The sequence below is a fragment of the Seriola dumerili genome, unplaced genomic scaffold (assembly GCF_002260705.1).
Source record: "Seriola dumerili isolate Sdu_G_001 unplaced genomic scaffold, Sdu_1.0 BDQW01000110.1, whole genome shotgun sequence".
In the NCBI taxonomy this organism is placed as follows: domain Eukaryota; kingdom Metazoa; phylum Chordata; class Actinopteri; order Carangiformes; family Carangidae; genus Seriola; species Seriola dumerili.
Genome location: NW_019174365.1, coordinates 2,585,939 through 2,608,244, shown reverse-complemented (window position 1 = coordinate 2,608,244; position 22,306 = coordinate 2,585,939). Strand labels below are relative to the sequence as shown.

General features: G+C 43.0%; 1 protein-coding gene across 2 annotated transcripts; it reads left to right on the top strand.

Moving 5' to 3' along the window:
* The first annotated feature begins 163 nt into the window (after nucleotides 1-163).
* LOC111223177 (tax1-binding protein 1 homolog B-like) lies at nucleotides 164-21,030 on the top strand. Of its 2 annotated transcripts, XM_022747219.1 has the most exons (17): nucleotides 164-298; nucleotides 1,796-2,010; nucleotides 5,297-5,399; nucleotides 6,088-6,278; nucleotides 6,592-6,747; nucleotides 9,451-9,599; nucleotides 10,222-10,312; nucleotides 10,449-10,634; nucleotides 10,826-11,077; nucleotides 11,490-11,681; nucleotides 11,805-11,877; nucleotides 12,350-12,864; nucleotides 15,821-15,907; nucleotides 17,009-17,195; nucleotides 17,288-17,496; nucleotides 18,294-18,376; nucleotides 19,381-21,030. In XM_022747219.1, the coding sequence occupies exons 2-17, from the start codon at nucleotides 1,822-1,824 to the stop codon at nucleotides 19,589-19,591; spliced, it is 2,874 nt and encodes a 957-aa protein (XP_022602940.1). In that variant the 5' UTR covers nucleotides 164-298; nucleotides 1,796-1,821; the 3' UTR covers nucleotides 19,592-21,030. The 2 variants fall into 2 exon arrangements, with proteins under 2 accessions (XP_022602940.1, XP_022602941.1); XM_022747220.1 differs by lacking the exon at nucleotides 164-298 and having other exon boundaries at nucleotides 1,873-2,010; nucleotides 12,305-12,864.
* The last annotated feature ends 1,276 nt before the right edge of the window (nucleotides 21,031-22,306 follow it).

Sequence of the window (22,306 nt, the reverse complement as noted above, 5' to 3'; positions counted from 1 at the left end):
TTGTTTTAAGCCACAAGGAGGAAAATATCAGGAACAAATGGAAAGATTTGATTTGAATAATTTCTAGCAAATAATAAATGGAGCCTTTTTCGGCCTTAGAGACCACATCTGCCTTCTTCTCGTGAGCATCCTCAGCATCCTCGGCGCTGCTCAGCATCCCGGAAGTTCAGCATCATCTGCTCTTTCAGGAGGAGACGCATCATCGTCAGAGCTTTGACAACAACGGGGACAGTGGCAAAAACATCGGACTGTCCGGCAACAATTCTCTCTTTTTGCAAGTGGAATTCATATGAAAAGGGTACTCTTTCAATTTCAATTGAAATCAACGCCTGTAATTCCGTCTCTTGTTTCTCTAGGATAGTGTTTAGCTAGCTAGTGACTTGACACGACATGGCCTGTTCGCAAGCTAATGTTAGCTGCCTAGCCACCGTAAATAAGATTATCCTCTGGCTAACTGAGCCAGTTTTACATGACAGAGCTGTCCCGTAAGGCTTTTGTCGTACATTTATGTGAAGCGTTGGTCGGTGTGGCTCAGTGTACAGACAATGATGTGTGAGCTGGTAAGCTGAATCGAGCCCCAGTTATGACTTTCACATGCGTGTATCTTAGTCAGGAGTCCAGGGTTGGGTCACATGGAAATGTAGGGCAGGATCGTTTGTTGTTTTAGCCTCGTTCTCATTAAGGGAATGGTGAACAGAGGCCAGGGATGCAAAGCAGCTGCATCACTTGCAAGTAGCTACACATATTTAGTACTTGCCTTTTTTCCTCCGCTTCTCCCCACCACCAAAACAAAGGCGTAGTTTGAGCAGTTTACAGTCAGCTGTCCTGTTGGTCCTCAGTTACAGTGGTGTGTTGTTTTCTTGGTTAAAAGGTGCAACTGTCCTCAACTGATTCAGATAGCACTGTATTTAGTTAGTTTGGTGACTTGCAAGAGACAAATTTAAAAAAAAAGATTGTTATAATTGATGCCACAGAGATATCCTGACTTAAAGTCCCTTGTATATATCATGCTCCGGAAATACTTAATGCTATAGTTAATTTAATGCAACTTAAAAGCATCACTCCTTAGGCTGTCACTTCCTGGTTAAAACCCACGTCCTTTACTCTCTATGACATCACCATCACTGAGGACAAAGCACACAACTGTTTTCACAGGCTCACCATGACTAGTAAATTGATTTTGACTAGAAAACTCATGGAGTTCCCCCTTAAGTAAAAGTGCATTACCACACTATAAAAATACCCCTATTACTAAATGTCCAGCATTCAATACTAGTAATCCACTCATCCATTTTGTCCTCCTCCAGAAACCTTGTGGGTTATAGAAAGAAGGCAGAGAAGGGATTTTTGGTCCCAGAGAAGGACAGTGCTTGTCCCCACACTTGTTGCTGCTTTAAGGCACTGCCTTAAAGGAAGACTGAAGTCAGGCAACAAAAGTCTTCTGTGCTTAGTAAATGTCACAAATTACAAGAGAGATTATTCAGTATAAGTGGCTGCAGCTTTGCTCTGCAAAATGAACAGTGATATGTGTCCTTGGCAACTTTAGGTAGATCTAGAGTACTGTAAATCCCCATGCCATATATCTTTTTATACACATCACTACACCTCTGCTTTGTTATTGACTTCACTCATACATATTTTCTGAGCTGGTTTAGGAACTTGAATGAAAGAGCTTGCTTTCAGACAAATTAAATTTTGGCTTTGTGTGCATGACTCAGCGGAAGAGTTATATATTTCCTTCACTGATTTTTTATACTCAGTGTCTCTTTTCCTCTTTGCTGCTCTTCCCTTACAGACAAATGAAGTGACCAATAGGATACAATGTCGTCGTTCCAGGTGGTGGACTCGTCGCCGGGCAGCAGCGTCAGCGTCATGGAAACGTCCAACTTTGCCCACGTCATCTTCCAGAATGTGGGGAAGAGTTTCCTGCCTCAGGCGCCCCTGGAGTGTCGCTACACCCTGACCCCTTACATTACACCCCACCCCAAAGACTGGGTGGGCATCTTTAAGGTACATCACAGACACACACACACACAAACACACGCTCACGCACACTACAGCTGCTATGAATCAGATCATCCTTCAAAGACATAGCCAAGCATAATCAATTCAGGACCTTAATCTGAATCACTTAAATTACAAAGAGATACTCAGAGATTGGAGCTATTCCCAGCCCATTACACAAGTGTTTTTGAAATGGATTATGTGTTAGGGTTTTATTAATTGGCCATAGGTTTGAGCTTGGCACATTTAACACATACATCCGCCTTGACACTAATGCCTCAGCTCTTCACTACATGCCTAAAACCTCACCGCAAGCTTTGGTGTGGTTGCTCTGCTTGCAGAAAGAGGAAGAGTGTACATGGTGGGCTGGTTACAGTAGGTCTCGCTGGGGGGCAAACATTTGGTGCTCTTTATGAACCACTCTGATTCTTATTAGGACCTCTTTTCCCCCCACTTCACTTGTTCGTTTCCCTCTGACTTTCCATCAGTCTTTTCTCTACTTCCTGCTAACCAACCTCCCCCTCAGCTACGCTCTTTTATCAAGGCCATCAAATCTCACACGTAATTAACAGGAAATGTGAACTAGGAAACTTAATGTCTCGTAAAGTCAAAAGACAAACATTTTATCGTTGTTTAAGAACTGACTTCAAATCCACCAGCTCAATTAAAAAAGAATAAAGATGCTGGGTTTATTTGGAAAAAGTCAATTGGAAAATTTAATTGTTGTAATCCACGCTAATGAAACCTGTTTGATGGTTAGTGCTCCATGTCAGGGACCAAGCAGACTACACTTCCTTAATCCTTTTAACGTAAATGTCTGTCTTTCTAGAGAGATGTTAGATCTTATTTAATTCTGTGACAATATTGACAATGTGAGTGTATTTATTATATAGGATAAACTCATTTTACTTGTGATCATTTCTCCCTTTAAATCAGAAGGGCATGTATAAACAGATCAGTATTTATTTGTGCTTTTATAAATAATAATCACCCACTTTAATCATAACAGGAAATGAGCTGATACCACCATACAAATGCTGATCCATCTTCTGTTTTGCCTTGGGTGTTTGGGAGCGATAATGTAAAAATAAACAGGTTGCTGTATTATTATAAATGAGTGATTAGATTTGACTTTCTCACTCAGCACCAATGCTCAACATTGATGAAAATGCTTGTCTGTAATGTTTGTCTTTTTTGCCTCCGAGAGGCAAAACCTTTGTGGTAGATGACTCAGGGAGAGAGCATTTCCCCCCTCTTACCTTTCACATCTATAGGCGTTACCTGTGTCAGAGAGAGAGAGAGACAGAGAGAGACACTGAGCAATAGAGCTGACTTGTGAGGATGACTCAGACTGCTCAGATAGACACTGTTCATTTGAGTTGAGCACAGACACCACCTAGTGGCTGAAAATGTTCATAGTACAATAATAAGGATCCTAGTAAAACGAACTTGCTGTTAGATGGTGGTGCTCTCAAACAGTCCTCACATGCATTGTATACACAGTAAACATGAACAGTGTACACTCTAATCAAGCTTGTCAAGTTTTCTTTTGTTTTCCAGCATGGTGACTATTTTATTCACTCAAAAATTGAAAAACATATTGTTTTTACCTTCATTTGTCGTGTGAAAGTTTGGTTTATCTACACACACATGCACAACACACACACACACACACACACACACACTCACACACACACAGACATACAACTCCCTCAAAAGCCCTCTGGAGGTTTTTTTGGTTGTGGCATGTTTGTTGGGTCGGCAGGGAGAAACCCGTTGTGTGAGTGTATAATTAACGTGTCATCGTGCTGTTCCCTCACACCTTGGCTGAATGATTGATAGCTGCTTTGCCTGTGATTATTTTATAACATCACTCCCGTGTTGGAATGCCACACCATACCTAACTCACTGTCAGTCAACTTCACTCTGCAATTAGCAAAATTATTTATGTCTCTTCTGTCTTAAGCAAATACACGTGAGCACACAAGCAAACTTGGCAGCAGTCCACGGCAGCCAAGCCTCTCACTGAGATACTGTTGGAGGTGGAAAGAATGTTCTTGGCCTAGGTTTCCACACTGACTATTACCATTTGCTTGGATAGCATTATGTTCAATGTAATGGGTTGATAGGGCGAACACTGCAATTATGTATCATGCAACAGCATTATCCAACCTGAAATTTTGACAAATGTTTTGAATAGCTCAGTTGATTTACTGTCACTGGTTAAGGCTTCCAAATTCTTTGTCACATATTGGCTTATTCTTATTTTTCCTGGATTGTTTTTTGTTACTTAAATTCATTAAATTGTTAATTTATTCGTTGTTTATTTAAATATTTAACTGCAGTAATGGTTCATGGGAACCAGTTGAAAGTTTACTGCCACTTTATTATCAAATTTTTGATTGTGAATTGAGTAACCCCTTCCAGTTTTTCTTGCATCTGTTTAGCATAGTTTCTAAACTGTCTGAACAGCTGTCCAAACGACAAGGTTTCTCTCGGTTGCCACTTTTCCTTTCGTTTTTTGAAATGTAAAAAAGTCCCATAGTGCCACAGGTGGTCGATTTATCCACAGCTGAAGTGCAGTTATGTAATGTCACAAACATGTGATGTGTGAGTTGAAGCGGGGTGTGTGTATGTACATGAGCGACCCAGACAGGGAGAGTGTGTGGTTGTGCGCGACAGATTTACGACGCAGGACCGGAGTTATGATGTTCACAACTCCCTTTCATCATCTGTCACCTAACAACACATGAAATTCATGGAATTACATCTCCCTTGCCATTTTGTGTAAAATTTTCACCTTCTTCCACCGTACTCCCCCTCCCCAACCCTTTCCTCATTACCACGTAGGACGTTCTCTGCCGTCTCACCAGTCTGCGCATGTGTGTACTCACACACAAAGCTATGTACAGCCCTGCTTTCCCGCCCCAATCTCACACCTTCGCCCCCCCCCTTCTTTTTTTTTTTTTTTTTTTTGTGAGCCCAAAAGGGGCAGGAAGTGAGGGGAGGAGGAGGTGTGTGGAAGAATGAGGAGGCATGGTTTTAAATGTTTCCATTCTTGCCTCGAACATTGTATCTAATCCTCCAGATTCCTTTATCAAGTGTGTTGTTGAAAAATGTAATCGTGACGAAAGCTGAAATGTCATCAGCCTGCTTATCATATATGTTAATGCAAAAGAAATTTGAAATTCATGATTTTACAACATAATATCGATTGCTTCACACTGTGTAGACAGGCACTATTTTTTCTCGTCGATCAACATGTTGATTTTTGTTTACATTGCCCCCTCAGGTCGGTTGGAGCACAGCCAGGGATTACTACACCTTCCTTTGGTCTCCTATGCCTGAAAACTATGAACCAGGAAGTACTGTTCACAGGACTGTTGTGTTTCAAGGTACACACATACAGACTCACACTATGTAAACCACTATACAGACTCAGTGTATTCCAAAGTAACTCCTCCATTTTACGGCACATATAAAAACCAGCACTTTTATTTAATAAGGGAACACAGCCGCAAACGGCGGCCTGGGACCTGAGCACCTCTCAAACCGCACACATACACACACATACACACACATACACATTGAGGGTCTGCAAACTGGTTTTACTGGGTCTGGAACGGTCAGATATTACACAGTGAAAATATGAGAGCATGCTGTGGTGTGTCAGTAGTCAGTAAAACCAGTTGGCTTGCGGATGTTCTGTACTTACTCCTCCGTCCCAGAGAACCAGGCCTAACACGTTGGCAATGTGCTCCAGTGTGTAGCTATGGGCTGTTTGAAATGTTAGCATATATAAATGATGTGCTACCTATCGAAACGTTCAGTGTTGTCTGATAAATTTACTTCCTACTGTGCTGTGTGAAAGAGACCGTGCTCACTGCTTTTCACGCAGTGTAGTAGTTTCTCTCCATTTGAAGCAGAACAGATGTAGATATTGTTTAAATGTTTTTATCGGGTTTACTTTCAATTCTTCCTGATCAACTGAAATAGGTACTACTTGATGAAGTGAATATTAAATCAAATTAGAAACGAAAAGTGGATTTAACACACACATACTCTTATCTCTTTGCACCCTAGGGTATTATGTACCAAAGTCTGACGGAGAGTTTTACCAGTTCTGTTATGTCACACATGCCGGTGACATCAGAGGAGCCAGCACGCCCTTCCAGTTCAGGTCAGCCACGCCCACCGAGGAGCTGCTGACTGTTACCGAGGACGACAGCAACTCAGACATACTGGTCGTCACCACCAAGACCGGTCTGCTAGAGGTAGGCCACAGAAGACGAACATATTTCTTTATCAGTTTTCCATCTTCCTGGATCTTGATCCCCAATAAAGGGTCTTATAGCGAAGTACTACATCCCTACTAGATTCTCAAGTGCTGTTCTGGACCTGACCCTGACCTCTGACCTCACTGAGTAGGTGGTGGATGGGAGGACACATTCCCCTTTTGGCATTAATAAACTATTACATTATTGTCCCTCTAGGCTTCCATAAAAACAGCACACAATATATCATACAACATTAGTTGCCATTCTCGCCTTCTCTCTCTTTACCCTTAACTTCTCTCCTGCTTTATAGCGAGTGGAGGAGGCGCAGCAGGAGCGCAGGGAGCTGCTGAAAGCCATGCGGCTTCTGCAGGAGGAGAAACAACAGCTCCAGGAGGAGCAGAAACGACTGGCCAGGGAGAGGGAGCAAGAGAGGGAGACGTGCTGCCTGCTGCGGACACACAACCAGGTTAGAGAGAGGGGGTGAGGTGACGAGATGGCAGATCGGGATGCATGAAGACAGAGACATTATGTTTTTTTTCTGCACATATAATCAGTAACGAGGATCAAGGACGGACTAGATATAGTTTAGGTGTCTGCACGTGTATCTGAATAAATAAATAAAAATTAGTTTTTCTAATCAAAATTTATTTTTGCGCATTTGAAATTGAAGGTGAGGTAGTTTCAGTGTGTTTGTGCATGTGTGCAAGTGGGAGTGTGTACATGTGCAGAGGTGAGTGCATACATAGACGGTTAGCTTCTATTTGCATGTGTGTGGAGCCGGTTCCTCACCAGTGATCACAGGTTTGAAAACTTCAAAAGCCCGAATTTATGAATAATCTGTGTCCCTGTTTTAGAGTCACACAAAGAGCCACAGCGCGTGCGTGCTTGAGCGTGTGCGCGTGCGCGTGTGTTTGTATGTGTGTGTATGTGCATGCCAGTCTTTCTCTCCTTCTTTAACGACCTGACTCAGTGGGCCAGAACGGAATTGGGACGCAGTTTTCTTGGGCATCTGGCGTCAGGGACGGTGCCATCGCAACCACAGAGTGAACAAACATGACGTCAAACACACTAACACACACGCACGCACACGCTCATACACATGCACAAACTGCCCCCCCCCCTTCATTCTCACACTCACATTCGGGTTCCACACCACAGGGCCCCTCTAATGTGCATTCACACATGCACAAGCGCGCGTGCACACTCACACACAAACACACTCATTATGCCACCCGCTTGCAAACCCTTTTAGTCTGTGTGTGGAATGAGAGGAGGGTAGTCCGCAAAACCGCCTGCCTGAAAAAAGAGCCCTGCCCAGCCTCAGGGACAAACACCACTCAGTCACGCGATTCAGTGGCCACTGCTTTCTCACTGTCTGTCTCTCTGTCCCCGTCTTTCTCTCTCAATTTTCACTGATTACAGTTCAGAGTTACTTTATTGGCATGACAAGAAAATCAATTATTTTGCACAAGCAAGGTAGATAATAATACGTTTAGAAACCTCTGCCAAAATTTAATAAGAAAAATGAGTCAAGCTCCACATTGATTTAATAAACTTTTTCTCTCATTCATTCACAAGGATGAGTCAGATATCAGATTTTAGTATTTTATGACTTGCTCATTTGATAAGCAGTAGCTTGGCACACACGCCTAAAACCAGTCAACCCAATGAAAGCAGAGAAGGGGGTTTGCAGAGGAAGGGAGAGGTGAAACACTGACACTTGCCAAGAGTTTAGTGAGTTTGAATCTAGTCTCTTATCGCCCCCTAGTGCAGCCCTCAGGTCCGGGCTCAAGAGTAAGAGCAGGCTGCTTTGAGTTAGTCCGCTGCTCCTTTTTACGAAGGACAAAATCGCCATAAATTACGTGGCAATACACACACACACACACTGTTATTACCGTGCTGCTTTTCATTCAACAGGCATGTCCATCTGCAGATATACGACTTGTGTGAGTAGGTGTGTGTCTTTTGTAGAGTATTTACAGTAGGTGCGTTAGCTCATGCCACGCTGATGAAAATATCCTTTGAGTTTAACATGAAAACATAAGTACATATTTTGTGGCTGCTAATTTTACGACTACACTTTTTATAAGGTCTTTATGCACTGCTAAAGTGCTTCCCAAACGCCAGCCGTAAAAATCATACAGTAATCTACGCAGAGCCAAGCCCAGAGGGAGACAGGCCTGAATGCGTTGGTGTGTGCATGTGCACTCTATATCTGTTGTGGATTGATGGCTGTGCTCTGTGCTACCTGTCTGTCTGCATATGTCCTTGAATGTGAAGCTGCGTGTCCGTCCTCTTGAGTGTGTGTCTGTGTGTGTGTGCGCGCGTGTGCAAGCTACAAATAGAAAAGGATGGTGTGTGCAGAGGTATGTTGCTCTGACACAACCAATATTAGTTGTGAGTGATTTAATGTCCTTCACTGCTGACTCGCACCAAGTTCAAACAAGGCATTTCCTCAGCAAGGCGCACCTCATAGGAGAAAACTGACCTCACAGGATCTGTTGTACAATAGCAGGAATTTGAGTTTTTAGTTCACTGATATTAGGCAGGTGATTGCTGCACGCATTCACCACACACTGCTGCTGTGTTCAATTAAGGAACATTACAGCAACTTCAAATGCTGAATGTGTGTTTTGAGGCCATCAAAGTTTCACAAGTTGCAATTTGTAACTTTTGATTACTGATTGATGAGATAAGACTGTCCAGATCCCCAGAGGGGAAATTTACATTCTATACCTGCACTAGAAATATGCTTTAGAGGTAGTAAACAGGGAAAATATAACTGAAAATGAAATAAGATAAAAAGACACTTTGAAAGTAAAGTAAAGTAAAGTTTAAGAGCTACATATAATACATGTTTTACTGTATCCTAGACTGTAGACTGTTTGCAGATATTTGTGCAGATATACATGTGCTAAGATAATTAGTCCTTTATATTCCAAATAAAGGACTGTATTCCAAATACAACAGTGCAACATACAGTATGTAATATATGCAACATGAATGTCATGCATCACATGAAATATTACCATATGTGATAAATCATGAGCATTGCATAAGCTCCTGACGTAGTCCAACACTTTTACCTCCTCTGCCAAGTTCAGCGTGCTGATTCAGCTGTAGCGATTGGCAGGTCAGTGTGATCCACAGCTGCCTCTCTGTCCCACAGGAGCTGCTGCGCTCATCGCAGGGCCTGTCAGAAGAGAGGGAGGAGGTGAGGAGAAGGCTGACAGAGGCCACGGACCGGGTCCGCCAGCTGGAGGAGGACCTGTTGGGAGTCACCCAGAGAGGCCTGCAAAAGGAGACAGAGCTCGATTGGTGAGTGGAGAATGCTCGACCATCAATCATCCAATCTCATGCATTTCTGTGAGGAGGTGACGGTTTGAATAACTGTGTTTGAGGGGGATTTCTTGCCGGCCTTCTGCTTCCTCAACACCTTCATCATTCCACTCATATGTACATGCAGCGGACAAAAGAAGACAAAGCACAAACTAGGGCCTTGAAAATAGTCTTTGAATGGAATCAGCACCACTCAGACAGAAGTTTTATAAGATTCATAAACATATTTAATGAAAGGCTACTGTGTTAGTCTTCATTAAATTGGAACAGCTTTCTGTTTTTCTTCACCCCACCCCTGTTAATGTTTGCATGCATGTGCACTCACAACCAAACACATACAAAATTTTGCCAAAAAACTTGCCAACCAGGAAGAATTACATATTGCACAGAAAAACAGATGTTACTGTCATTTGATGGTCGTTTTACAAATGCAGTACCATGAGTGAGGCCTGCTGAATTTGCCTATGTAGCTAGTGAACAATAAGCGGACATTCCCTGACATTCCATCTGTGGCTTGACATCCTGTGCACTGTGATGCCGTAGTTTGACAGGTTGGCAGAGGAAAGCCTCACAAATCTTATTTTCATTATTTCTCTCCCAGCCTGCGTGATCGTCTCAAGAAGCTGACAGCAGAGAGGGACAGTCTGGAGAGTCAACTGAAGAACGAGAAGGATGAGAGAGACCTCTACAAGGTGGGAGAAGGCTCTTCATACCTAAAAGGCTGGATAAATGGAAAGGTTCATTTTGGACTAACAAAGCCTGTGTGATTCTCAGTCTTTATTCTGACCTTGGCAGTTCTCTCTTTCTCCGTGCTGTTTACATGTTTAGGCTCACCTGCGCAGCACCGAGCTGGAGAACACTAAGCTGAGTGCAGAGCTACAGATGTTGAAAGCAGTGGAACTGAACCGCGAGGTGACCATTGCCCAGTTCCAGGAGGAGCTGGAGAGGCTCAGAGCCTGTGTTGCCCAGCGGGACAGCCTGGAGAAAGAGCTGCTGGCGCATAAGGCCGACAAGGTAGTAGTGGTTGTTTGTAATATTGATGCCAGCATCAAATAAATAGACAGCCAAAGTATAAACACAACTAATAAATCCTTTGTCCATATTCCTGTGTGAGTATCCAGATTCATTACATGTTTATGCACATATATCTCTGCATCCTTTTAGCAAAATCAGTTCATCTATATATAAATTTTAAATGTGTTTAGGCAGAGCTGGCCCGTGTGCGTGAGCAGCTCCGTCAGGCCGAGGAGCAGCTGCAGGCGTCCCGGCAGCAGGCCTCCCTGCTGGCTTCTGAGCTCCGTGACTCAGCCAGCGCCCGTGACCACACTATGACTGAGCTGTACCGCGCCCGACTGGAGGCTGACAAGCTCCGTGCCAGTCTGGCTGATGCTCAGGCCGAGTGCCAACGCATGGAGAGCCAGTTAGACCGCATGAGGAGCACTGCACAGAAGGAAGTGGTCAGTGTTCAGAGTTCCTTCGTTTTGTGTCTGTGTCTTTCACTTCCTGTGATTTGGTAGCCCAGGAATGAGGGGAACTTTCACACTTTTCAGTTTTTTATTAAAGGAGCAGCTTTTCATCTGAGAGTGAAGGAGAGCCAATGTGAGGAAGATGAAAATAATTGAAAGAATGACCGAGCGCACCTATTTTTAAATATGAGCTATATTTAGCTTTATAAAGGAGTGCACATGAATGAACCGAGTAATCACAACAAAGAAGAGAAGTATCACAGGTTTTAACAGCGGTAGAAAACAAACTTCTTGCAGTTAAGCATAAGCCCTATTTTTGTGTTGCTTTAAATCAAACACAAATAAAAATCCACAAATATTGCATCTTTTCACGTTTTCCTCTCTCTATGTCCTTCTGTTTCAGGGTGTTGGGACCAGTGGGGAGGTGACACCCAGTATGATGGTGGTGTCAGAGGCAGAGGCTGAGCTGCAGAGGGAGGTGGAGGAGCTGAAGCTGCGTCTTCACATGGCTGCTGAACACTATAAGGAGAAGTACCGCGAGTGTCAGCGCCTCCGCAGGCAGGTCGCTAAACTGAACACAACGGAGTCACAGGGGGTGAGTGAGACTAAAAGACACGTCCGAAAAGAAATATTACCTGCTGATGGATTTACACCTAACCAACTACAAGTTAGATTGTGCTGATGTGTTAATGTCGTTGCTGTGTGTCTCCATGCGCAGGAGCCAAAGAGAAATGCATCCACTGAGACGACACAAGAGCCACTGACCCCTAGTCCAGAATCACCCACAGCAGGTATGCATGCATAAAAGTAGGCACCAACAGTATCCTCAGTAGACCATAATGCTTTGCAATTGCAAGACATATTTCGCTGTCAGCGATACAGCTCACTTTTGCATGACTGAACAAAACTCTATGCTATTACTATTGCCCTTTTCACCCTAGACACATCAACGTGCACATCTTAAAACAACAAGCTGATGCAGATTCTTTGGAAATTTTCAAATATCATTCTTGGAAATGGGGGATAAATAAAAGCAGAGGTGGGGTGATGGAATGATGAAACACTAAAAATGTTAATTATAAATCTCTGAAATCACTGATAAAATAAGTCCCAGTGTTTTTTCCTAGTGTTTCCTTGCCAACGTTGTGAGGAAAAAGTAATTATAGTGAAATATGCATAATTAGGACTTTGTAGAAAGTATTATTACTTTAATCAAAGCTGGGAATATCCAGCTGACTATGTATATCTTCTGTGTTTTTACAGGGAACATAGTTACCGCAGTCCTACAAGAAGCAGCTGAGATGACAATCACTCCAGAACTCCAGAACAGGGAACCCCCATTCAGTGACACACACATCAGCACAGAAAAGGAAGACGGGCAGAGACAGAACATGCAGGAGGAGAGGGCCGAGGCGGAGGGTGAGGCAGAGGTGAGCCAAAAGGAAGACATTGAAAAAGAAGAGAAAGAAAAAGAGGAGAAGAAGGAGAGCCTGCCGGAGGAGAGCCTGAGGATGACGAGCTGGGTGGAGGTGGAGAATGAGAGGCAGAGTGCAGAGACCATCCTGGTGGAAAGTGCACCAAAGGCAGAGGAAGTGAGGGATGGTGCGGAGGAGCAGGTGCTGCTGGAGGTGGAGGGGATGAGTATGGGGGAGGCAGAGAAGGAACAGACTCGCTCGGTGGAGGAAGAGCTAGCGATGATGGAGGAGAAGTGGAGGGAGCAGTGCGCGATCAACGAGACACTCAAACAGCGGCTGGCCAATGAGGAGGAGCGATTCAGAGTAAGGCACACACCTACACACAGACACATACACCATATAGCTCAAAGCTCAGGGAGTTGTGACTGTGGATGTTGGTTGAACTCCAGCAAGCAGATGTTGTGGCTGGAAATATGAGGTAATGCTCTCTCAATGGTCAGCAGCTGTGTACAAGCCCTAGAGCAAGGCAGCTACTGTACCCCCAGCACACACTCAGCAAAAACCTTTCCTGTGTAAATACAGGGTAAAGGAACACACATGCTCCAGTGTAGATTGGCAAATGTGACACAGTAGCAGTGTGGGCACAGGTGTATATGAGCACAGTGCTGTGAGTTGGCAAAATTAGGGCTTTAATTTATAATTACTTTCACTATTGATTAGCTTAAACATTTTTCCATTTCATGTTAGTCAATTCAGTCCATAAAATGTCACAAAATAGAAAAAAATGCTAATCCCATATTCCCAGAGCTCAATGTGACATTTTCAAATGCTAATTTTTAAGAAGCTGGAACCAGCAACTGCTTTTTTTTTTTTTTTCAACTCTCCGCACTGGCCGGCGTTATATTTTCAGGTTTCCACACCATTCTTGTGGATGCTGTATCTCAGTAACGCCATGAGGGAATTTCTTCAAATTTGGTACCCAGGTTTGCCTTGACTCAAGTAAGAACTAATTAGGTTTTGGTGGTCAAAGGTCAAGGTCACTGCGGCCGCACAAAATCTCTCAGGGAACTCAGGGAATTCACACAGCAATCATGACAAAGTTTTATTAATACGATTAACATTTTATATGACTCCTGATAAACAGGGATATAACCTGAAAGTAGTCTGAGCATGAAACCGCGAGGCAGCAATTCTAGTTTCTTTGATGAACTTTGCTTAATAAAGTTACTTAAAAAACTTCTTATCAAAATCAGTGTTGAATCATTTTCTCTTTTATATAGATTATATAAAGCTACAAATCTTTTGAAAAGTGTACCATTCAAGGATAAAGGGTATCCCATTAGCAGCACAACAGTTTTCTTAATTGGTTTATAAATGGCAACAATAGCACTTCGTCTAAGACTATCAAATATACTGTACATAACAGTTTACTTGAGCATGCATTTAACCAGAGTAACTAGGTCACTGTCTGCGTGAACACATAGCTGCTGTGTCCATGCCACACATGAGTCAATGTGTGTGGTATGAGTGTGTGTGACTCAATACAAGCACTTGCGCTTGCGTTTTGCGTGCGAACATCTGCCAAAGTACCTACCGGCATTTAATCTCCACGAGTGAGTGTGTGTTTATCAGAGCTGTAAATAAGGCTCTCCCCTGTCTTTGATAGAGTCTCCTGTCTGAGGCGAAGTGGCCCGGGCCCAGAGCGGCTCTTAATGGCCCAGGAGACTGACAAGAGAGGCATCCGCAGATCGCCATGCTTTACGGCTGTTTATATCAGCCGCCCAGAGGACGGAGCGAGGGAGAGGAATAAGACAGGGAGAGAGAGAGAGGAGTGGGAGAGTGGAGCACAGAAATTCACTGTTGCAGACTCCCTTCACCTGAACTTAACCCTCTAATGCTGCGCCGTAAATTTATGAAAGAGGGGGGGGAGCGAGAGAGGACAAAAGGAGATGAAAGAGAACAAGGAGGAAAGCGAAAGAAGCTAACAGAATTTAAGAGTGAAAAAAGAAGGATAGACAGACAGACATGAAGCAGAAAGAGAAGCCGCGGGAGAGGAGGGAGTTGGACCCTTTGTAATGGGATGAAATAAGAGAAGAGCAGGCAACTAGTCATGTAAACTATCCCACAGGGTCAGTCCTGTTAGAAAGTAAGAGATTTACTACGATCCCCTGGTCTGCTCCAGTCCGCCTTGCACACAGGTTTCCGTCTGTGTTTCTGTGGCTTTAGCTCTGTGTTTTACAGTAAACACTGCACATTTGACACAGCTCCAGCTTAAATAAAATCCATTGACACCCGTTAATTCATTCACTTGCTTGCCTGTGTGTATGCTTAGAGATATTCATCTTCATCTGTTGACACCAGTGGAGTGGAAATACAAACCTGGGAGCAAGAAAAAGGGAAGAGGATCTTATCAGTGCCAGAAAAGATAAAATGTGTCCTTTCCATCAACTGAGTGAAACTGTCAGTAATTATTTTTAGTTAGTTATGTTTGGAGCGGGAACTATTAGTTGACTAATCAATTAGTCAATTGGCAGAAAATGAATCGACAGCTACTTTGATTATTGATTAATTGTTATAGTCATTTTTCAACCAAGCAATCCAAACATTCCCTTCTTTGGAATTTATCACTTTTCTACTGATATATTATAGATTAAACAATTTATAAATTAATCAAGAAAATAATATTAATCAACAATGAAAATAATTGTTAGTTTAAGCTCTAGTTATTTAACTATTCAACCTTTGCCTTTTGCCTTTCTACTATTCTAGAGCACTGGGAATTTATAATGATGTCCTATGTACTTTCCTGTAATATGCACATCAAACAGCTTGAGCTAATATCTTCTTACATCACAATCCTCTTGAGACTGTCTTTCATTATCACTAATCAGTCAGTCAGCAATTTAGCTTTTTTTTCTTTTACATTTTTTTCTTTATCAGATGTCTGACAGTACAGAGATGAGCGATAATAAGGGGGGAAAGAGATGTGAAATGACATCCGAGAAACCAGATCTGCCCCTAGACCCCCCAGGGGGCGCGGCGGCTTAGCAGTTTTAATGTTCAAGCATTTGTTACTCAATAAATACACCAGACATCACAGAGAGCAAAGACAAAGTCCCTGTGGCCGGATAGACTGACGGTTAAAATACAAGAAGAAGTCACAACAGTAAAAATTGTTCTGTTAACAGAAAAGCTTTGTTTTGTTACTGAAATCTGATTGATTATTGAAATGGATACAATAATTTTAAGGAAAACTATTATGAACTCTGCACTGATGTTAGTGGGTTTTTTTTGTTTGTTTTTTTTTTTTTATCTGTAGGTGCAGATGGCAGAGCGAGCCAGTGAGGTGACAGAGCTGAAACGCAACCTTGCCCAGGCCCTGAGAGACAAGGAGCAGCTACAGGAGGTAAAGCATCAGGCATGTTCCTAGTACACAGAACATTCTGGCTTCTCGGCAGGTATTAGCTGTGTATAAATAAGTTAATACTGGATCAGTTCTTCATAGTTCAAACTGTTTATTTTAACTATTTTTTTAAAAACTATGTAAATTTCCATCTCTGCATAAAGCCTCTGACTCTTGAAATCACACTGTATGTGGATAATGTCGGCCTTTTCAATTGAATTCCATAGAAATATCATCACATTTAAGTACAGTGTCTGAACGCTTTTCTTTCCCTTCTCCATACTCCCCACTACCCACTAATTAAAACATCTATACTTGCTTCTCTCGCCCGTCGGTACAGTGCCATTAGACAGTGCAAATGCCACGCGACGTGTCTGTTTCACCTTCCCAACCCTGGTTTAAATGTTAAACCTGATAGCAGCGCACTAATGAAGTCATCAAGAGAGGAGGTCAGGGGGGAATAGTGAGAGGAAGGAGGGGGTGTAAAAGAGAGAGAGGGGGCGAGTGCCTCTATCAGCAACACCGGAGCAGAGGGAGCCAGAGTCTGACACCCATTACAGTAATGAGTAGGGTACTAATGCTCTTGCTTCAGATATAATCACAAAGGGCAGTAACAGTGTAGAGGGAAACTTAACTCTGAGCTCAAAGTGCTTACTCTCTGTGTGGTCCCAACAATGAAACTGTGCCATGGAAACGCTGACTGAATTTCTTTCACACAGCTCTCCTGATCAGTCCCTCACTTTTCAGACAGATAATCACGGTGGTTCTGTGCTCATATATACATTGAGCATGCAAGTAAACTACAGAAAGGCGAAGGCAATCTAAACATAACTGTAAAAGAAAAACATCAGAAAGCAAGTAGGGTGAAAAAAATCCATAAAAAAGAAATGAAAAATGATGCGGGGGAGGCGAAAGGGGGTGTGTGTCGCAGGACAGATTTGAACTGTGGACATTGCAGTTATGTGGCATGTGCTCTGACCATTCGGCTATTTTCAAAGGTTTCCTGCTTAACTGGAGAGCATAGAATATGTGTTTAAATACATAATATTTGGTTTAGCTCAGTGAGGTACCATGATGCTCAGGGATGGGTGCTCTCTCCTCCAGGAGCTGCAGCGTTATGTGTGCAGGCAGAGGGAGCAGGAGGCTGGTGTTCAGGGCGCTGAGGTCAGGCAGCCAATGGTGCTGCGCTACCCCCTACCCTACCCCCAGGACCCCTCCCCTCCGCCACTGGTGCCACAGAGGCCTGCTGAGCTGCAGTACGGCAACCCCTACTCCACCGACACCACAAGAGGTGGGAGGAATTCAAACCTGCACTTGACTATTCCCCCTAAGTTATATTTTGCTGCTGTCTGTTAACAGTTCCACGTGTTACTGTTTTTCTAGACCGGGTGGATGTCGCTCTGTCCCCGGAGCACATGACCCGTCCACCACCAGAGGCTCCACCCTGCGCCCCTCCATGTGCACCCCCAATCACACCTCAAAGCCCTGACCCCGGGGCACCTGGCTGGGAACAAGAGGTGGTTTGCATCCAGCCCACTCGCAGCACGAGCCCCCCCGAGAGCCTGGAGCATCCACCAGAGGAGCCCCGAAGTGTATGTGCATATAAACACACACATGCAGCACAGGAACACACGCCAAACTAAAACATAGGACGGTGTCTGGCAGGCATTCTTAATTAGAAATTTGTTTGGAGTATGAATTAATGTTTTACATGTATTAGATGATGCCTTGATAATACTGTTTTGTTTACATGTTTCCTGTTAGTTTTCTCTAAAGGATTTTGTCAATAAATTGCAAGAGCATAATTGATCACAGCATCAATTTGATCTCAGTACAGCAATATGTCTGGATATTTTTAAATCGGCATAAATACATGACACTAATTTTGATCACAGCCTTTCTTCGCTATCCTTACTTTGTGTTTCGCAGCCAATGAATCCTGTCATGGTAATCCCTTGCTTATTTCGCCTCTGTCTCGGGAGTGCTCCTCCTCATTGAATGAAGGGAAATGCAGCTTGCCCTTAAAAGATGAAGCTTTGAACTCATTTGCATAAAGCTCTAATTAACGTCACTCCTTCAGAGCTCAAGAGAGACGAAGATAACAAGGGCCAGGAGAGAGTAATTAGGGGAGATTTTGCATAGGGACAGACCTAAGATCAGTTAGTGTCGGATTATATCTTTGGTTGTTTGGAAGCAAACTGAACAGGGACTCTTGAGGAAGGTTTACTGTGTGATAATCTTTAAATAGAAACCTAGCTGCACGTGCATACACATACTAATCTTTGCTGGTTCAGATAATTCTGTCAGCCCTTTTGTTTTGTTTGCATTCATATACAGCTCTTAAGAAATGGCCATCCTCTTCACATTGTGCTTGTGTTGTGTATCATAGGTTGCTGACGGGGCTCAGCCGTCCTGTGATCATCAGTCCAGTAGACGCAGTGAAGCCAGGGGCAGCTTCTGCTTTGACTCCAGGTAGCACACCTTCTCGCTGACATAAAAAGTAATGTTAGAATAACTTGACTTTTACAATCAGGACATATAAAAAAGGAAAGAAATTACACAAGCAAACACGAGAGCGTTGATTAAAAACAGACGCCAAGACGGTGGGGGTGGGATTCCTTCCATCCTTCTTGTGTGCTGGTGGTGAGCCAAACAAGGCTAATATGAAAAGACCTGCAGAGCGGCTAACTGACTCCAGGGAGAGGGTAGCTGTTTCTTTTCAAAATTGTGTAGGGCTGCAGTTAATGATTATTTACATTATCGATTAAAGTGGCAATTGCTTTCTTGATTTGTCTATTAAAAGCTTAGTCTATAAAACAGCGGAAAATATGATGTAATCATCAAAGCTCAAATCATGGGTACCCCAATGGATAATTTTCATTTCCATACATACATCATATATAAAATCATATGGTACTAAACTGGCAGGAGGTAACACAGTTGTTAATTAATACCAGTTACTAAATTACTTTTCTAGATGTTGAAATTCCTTTCATTAATTATATTATGGTCTGTCGAACAAAATAAATCCGCTGGAGAGTCGAGACACTCACAGCCATCACAGCTTCATAACAATGGAGCACAGTGCTGTAGAGCCATAGATTTTATAAGAAAGGGACTTTGTTCGACAAGCTAAGAACACTTCATTGTTATACAGTACTTCCACTTCAGTTGACATTTCCATTGAGTGTCTCTACTGTTAGCAAAAGTGGACAGTATGGGTTGGGCCTGAAACCAGATGTGTGTAGGCCAATCAAGGCCTGTCAGTATTGAATAAATATTGATGACTGTTAAGAGGTCTAGTTGTGGGACGGACTGCATGCAGCTGTGCTGTGGCAGCCTGGGCAGCAGTAAATACGCCATATTAAGGTACACATTATCACTATACCATATACCATGCACTGAATCTCTGAATCTCACATTTCTTTTTGCCTCACCCTCGTCCCACACCCCACCCAACCCCCTTCTTTTCCCAGTAATGACGTTCACAAGCGCTGCCCACTATGCGAGGTGATCTTCCCGCCCCACTTTGAGCAGCGCAGCTTCGAGCAGCACGTTGAGAGCCACTGGAAGGTCTGCCCCGTCTGCTCCGAGCAGTTCCCCCTCAACTGCCAGCAGCAGCTCTTCGAGAGGCACGTCCTCACGCACTTTGACGGCCACGTGCTCAACTTTGAGCAGATCGAATGAAGGATTTCGAGGGCAAACCTAGAATTCTGTCACACTGTATGGGTAAATGTGTTGTCAGCTATTAGTTCATTTTAATTGGGGTTCGGTTGTCTTGTTAATATACAATCACTAGCACTTTCTTTGCAATCTTAAAGGTTAGAAAGAATGTAGTTCGTCTCTGAAAGGAAGCAGAGTTTGTGCTACTCCACCAAGGTGTTTATTTAGTAGAGTAGCTTTCACTTTAATGCACAGTGCGTAAAAGGATCATTAACACTTGGGAACAGTGCCACGGTCCTTTACTTTTCTATTATGCTCATCTTTATGCTTCAAGGGACTAAAGCACCATTGGAAGTGCATGCATTTATTCTGTGTTCAAAATCAATTCAACACTACAAAATTACAGCTGATCAAGTGAAAAGAGTGAATTGTAGCAGGAGCTTTGAACCAGGGATTGGAAGAAAAAAGCATTCTAGTATCTTAATGTCCCTGTTCTTTCACTACCCTGAATATCTCTTTACAGTAAGTAGGATTCTCTTGTGGTAAAGCAGCCAGGACAGTACTTCAACTTTTAATTCTGATTCAAATCGCGGAAAGGCAGAAAAGATAAGAAACATTTTTTTTAGTGTAACTGCGGAATGATCTGAATATGTGACGTCTTAAAGAGTCAACTGATTGTGTGTGCGTGTGTGTGTGTGTGTGCGTGTGTGTGTGTGTGTATATATATATAACTGAAAAAGGGTGTGGTGGAGATTTTCTTTTTTTTTTTTTTGACTTGGGAAGTGATCTTTGATTTCTCCTGAGCTACTGTACGTATGATAGTGTTTTACGAACAAAGACGTCAGATGGTTTCAACAACAACAGCACTATGTTTTCATGTATCTGCACTAAATAAGGCTTTATTCTGAATGTACTGTACATATGAAAATAAGTATAAGTTGTGGAGAGACCTGTGAATTGCTGTCGTGACCCTGCCTCCCCTCACTGTTACCTCCCTCATGTTTTAGTGATGAAAGAATGACGGACCAATGATGTTTTACTTCCTGGTGTGCACTTTCTGGTCTGTGGTCGGTCAGTAAAAAAGCTGGGCTGGGGGATACTGTACCATGTTCAAGGTAAATAGACTGCAGGACACTGAGTTACAGACACTTTTATTGTTAAGTACTTCCACGTTTTAAAGTTAGAACTGTGAAACGTCATTGCTTTGTGCGCAGCTCCATGTTAGCCCTCATGAGTGAATGTCATTTATACGTGTCTCCCCACAGGGCTCCATACCACCACTTGTCTTTTTTTCTGTCATTACAAAGTAACCCCTGACAGTGTTGTGTTCAGGCTTTAAAAATTGCACATGCCCAGTAATCACAAGGCAAATGTGTGTGTGTGTATGTCCGATGCAGCCCTTTTCACGTGAGAATGTCTGGACGATGGTTTAAGTGTGTACTGCAAAAATCTTTATGAATAAAGTAAGCTTGTCTAAATGCATTTAACCAACTGTTGTATTTCATTTTTTTTGGGTTGAAAATGGAAGAAAGAACTCCACCATCAGTCTCAGCTACAGAGCTTTTTACTTTATTTTGCTTTTTTTTTTTTGTTTTCTGTTTGTTTTTTTGTTTTGTTTTGTTTTTTTTATTGTCATTTCGTGTTTACATTTAAGCAGCTTCTCTTTTATATAGAAAGACAGTTTGACATCATTTACAAGTCACTCTGCTCACAACCTGTTGTTCCCCCATACAAAAAGGAAACATTGGTCTCCACATTACATACGAAAATATAATTTAAAAGCACTTGACAACAGACACACGTTACAATACATTCACTGTACACGGTATATTGAAATCCCTCCCTCACCCCCCCCCCCCCCCCCCCCCCCCCCCCCCCCCCCCCGCCTGCACACAGCCTCCGCTCCTCCTTTCCCATATGTGTAATACTGCAATGGCCCCTGTGTAAAGATCTAACTATTGCCATGGTGACGGCGGTGTCCGTGAAGCAGGGATGGTTTTACGAGTGTGACAGAGCTCAAATGGGAGACTCTCAGTCTCCGTCCATCTTGGACTGCCTCTGCTCTGATCCTGGCCACAGACACTCTTCCCCTTACACTGACAGTCAGGAATGAAGCATTTCTATCACACGCACACCATTATCTCAGGGTTACTTCAGGGGAGTAAGCCCACAGATGTACTTTGAAACTGATACCAAGATTTTTACAGATCTTAGTTCACTTATTGGTGCTTCAGAATAGACGTGGATGTCTCTCAGGCAACATTTGTGCTTGTTTGTTAGATAGCACACTACTTCAAGGCATTGCGAGCACAGATGCACGGTGATTACTATAATCAGAACAGGATATTAAAACAGAAATTATGGGTCTAAATCATTTTATGGAACAACTGTTTCTTTAATGTCGTTTCTGGTACCTGCTTTGTAAAGACAATGAAAAATTAAGTCTTGAGAAGAGAACAAACAAAGGTCTCCTTGCCATGCATACCCAGTGGTTTCCATGGCAACAGCAGCTAGGAGGACAGGAGGGTGTGTGCATGTCAGAGGGCCACGGTACCCATCGAATGAAAAGAAGAGAAGAAGCTCACACTTTGAGCTTTCTGCTCAAACTTTGTGCGTGATGAGGGACATGATGTCATGTGTCTTGGCACGCGGCGCTGCACTGCACCACTCTTGTTTTTCTAGAGGCAATGAATGATCAAATCCCAGTCAGGGGCAAAAACACTACATGACGCAACGCTA

What these genes read in the sequence shown, in the direction of transcription:
- LOC111223177 (XM_022747219.1), top strand. Translation starts at nt 1,822, where the DNA reads ATGTCGTCGTTCCAGGTGGTGGACTCGTCGCCGGGCAGCAGCGTCAGC. An exon ending in ACTGGGTGGGCATCTTTAAG is followed by an intron (nt 2,011 to 5,296) that starts GTACATCACAGA and finishes TTGCCCCCTCAG; the next exon opens with GTCGGTTGGAGCACAGCCAG. An exon ending in TCCAGAATCACCCACAGCAG is followed by an intron (nt 11,878 to 12,349) that starts GTATGCATGCAT and finishes GTGTTTTTACAG; the next exon opens with GGAACATAGTTACCGCAGTC.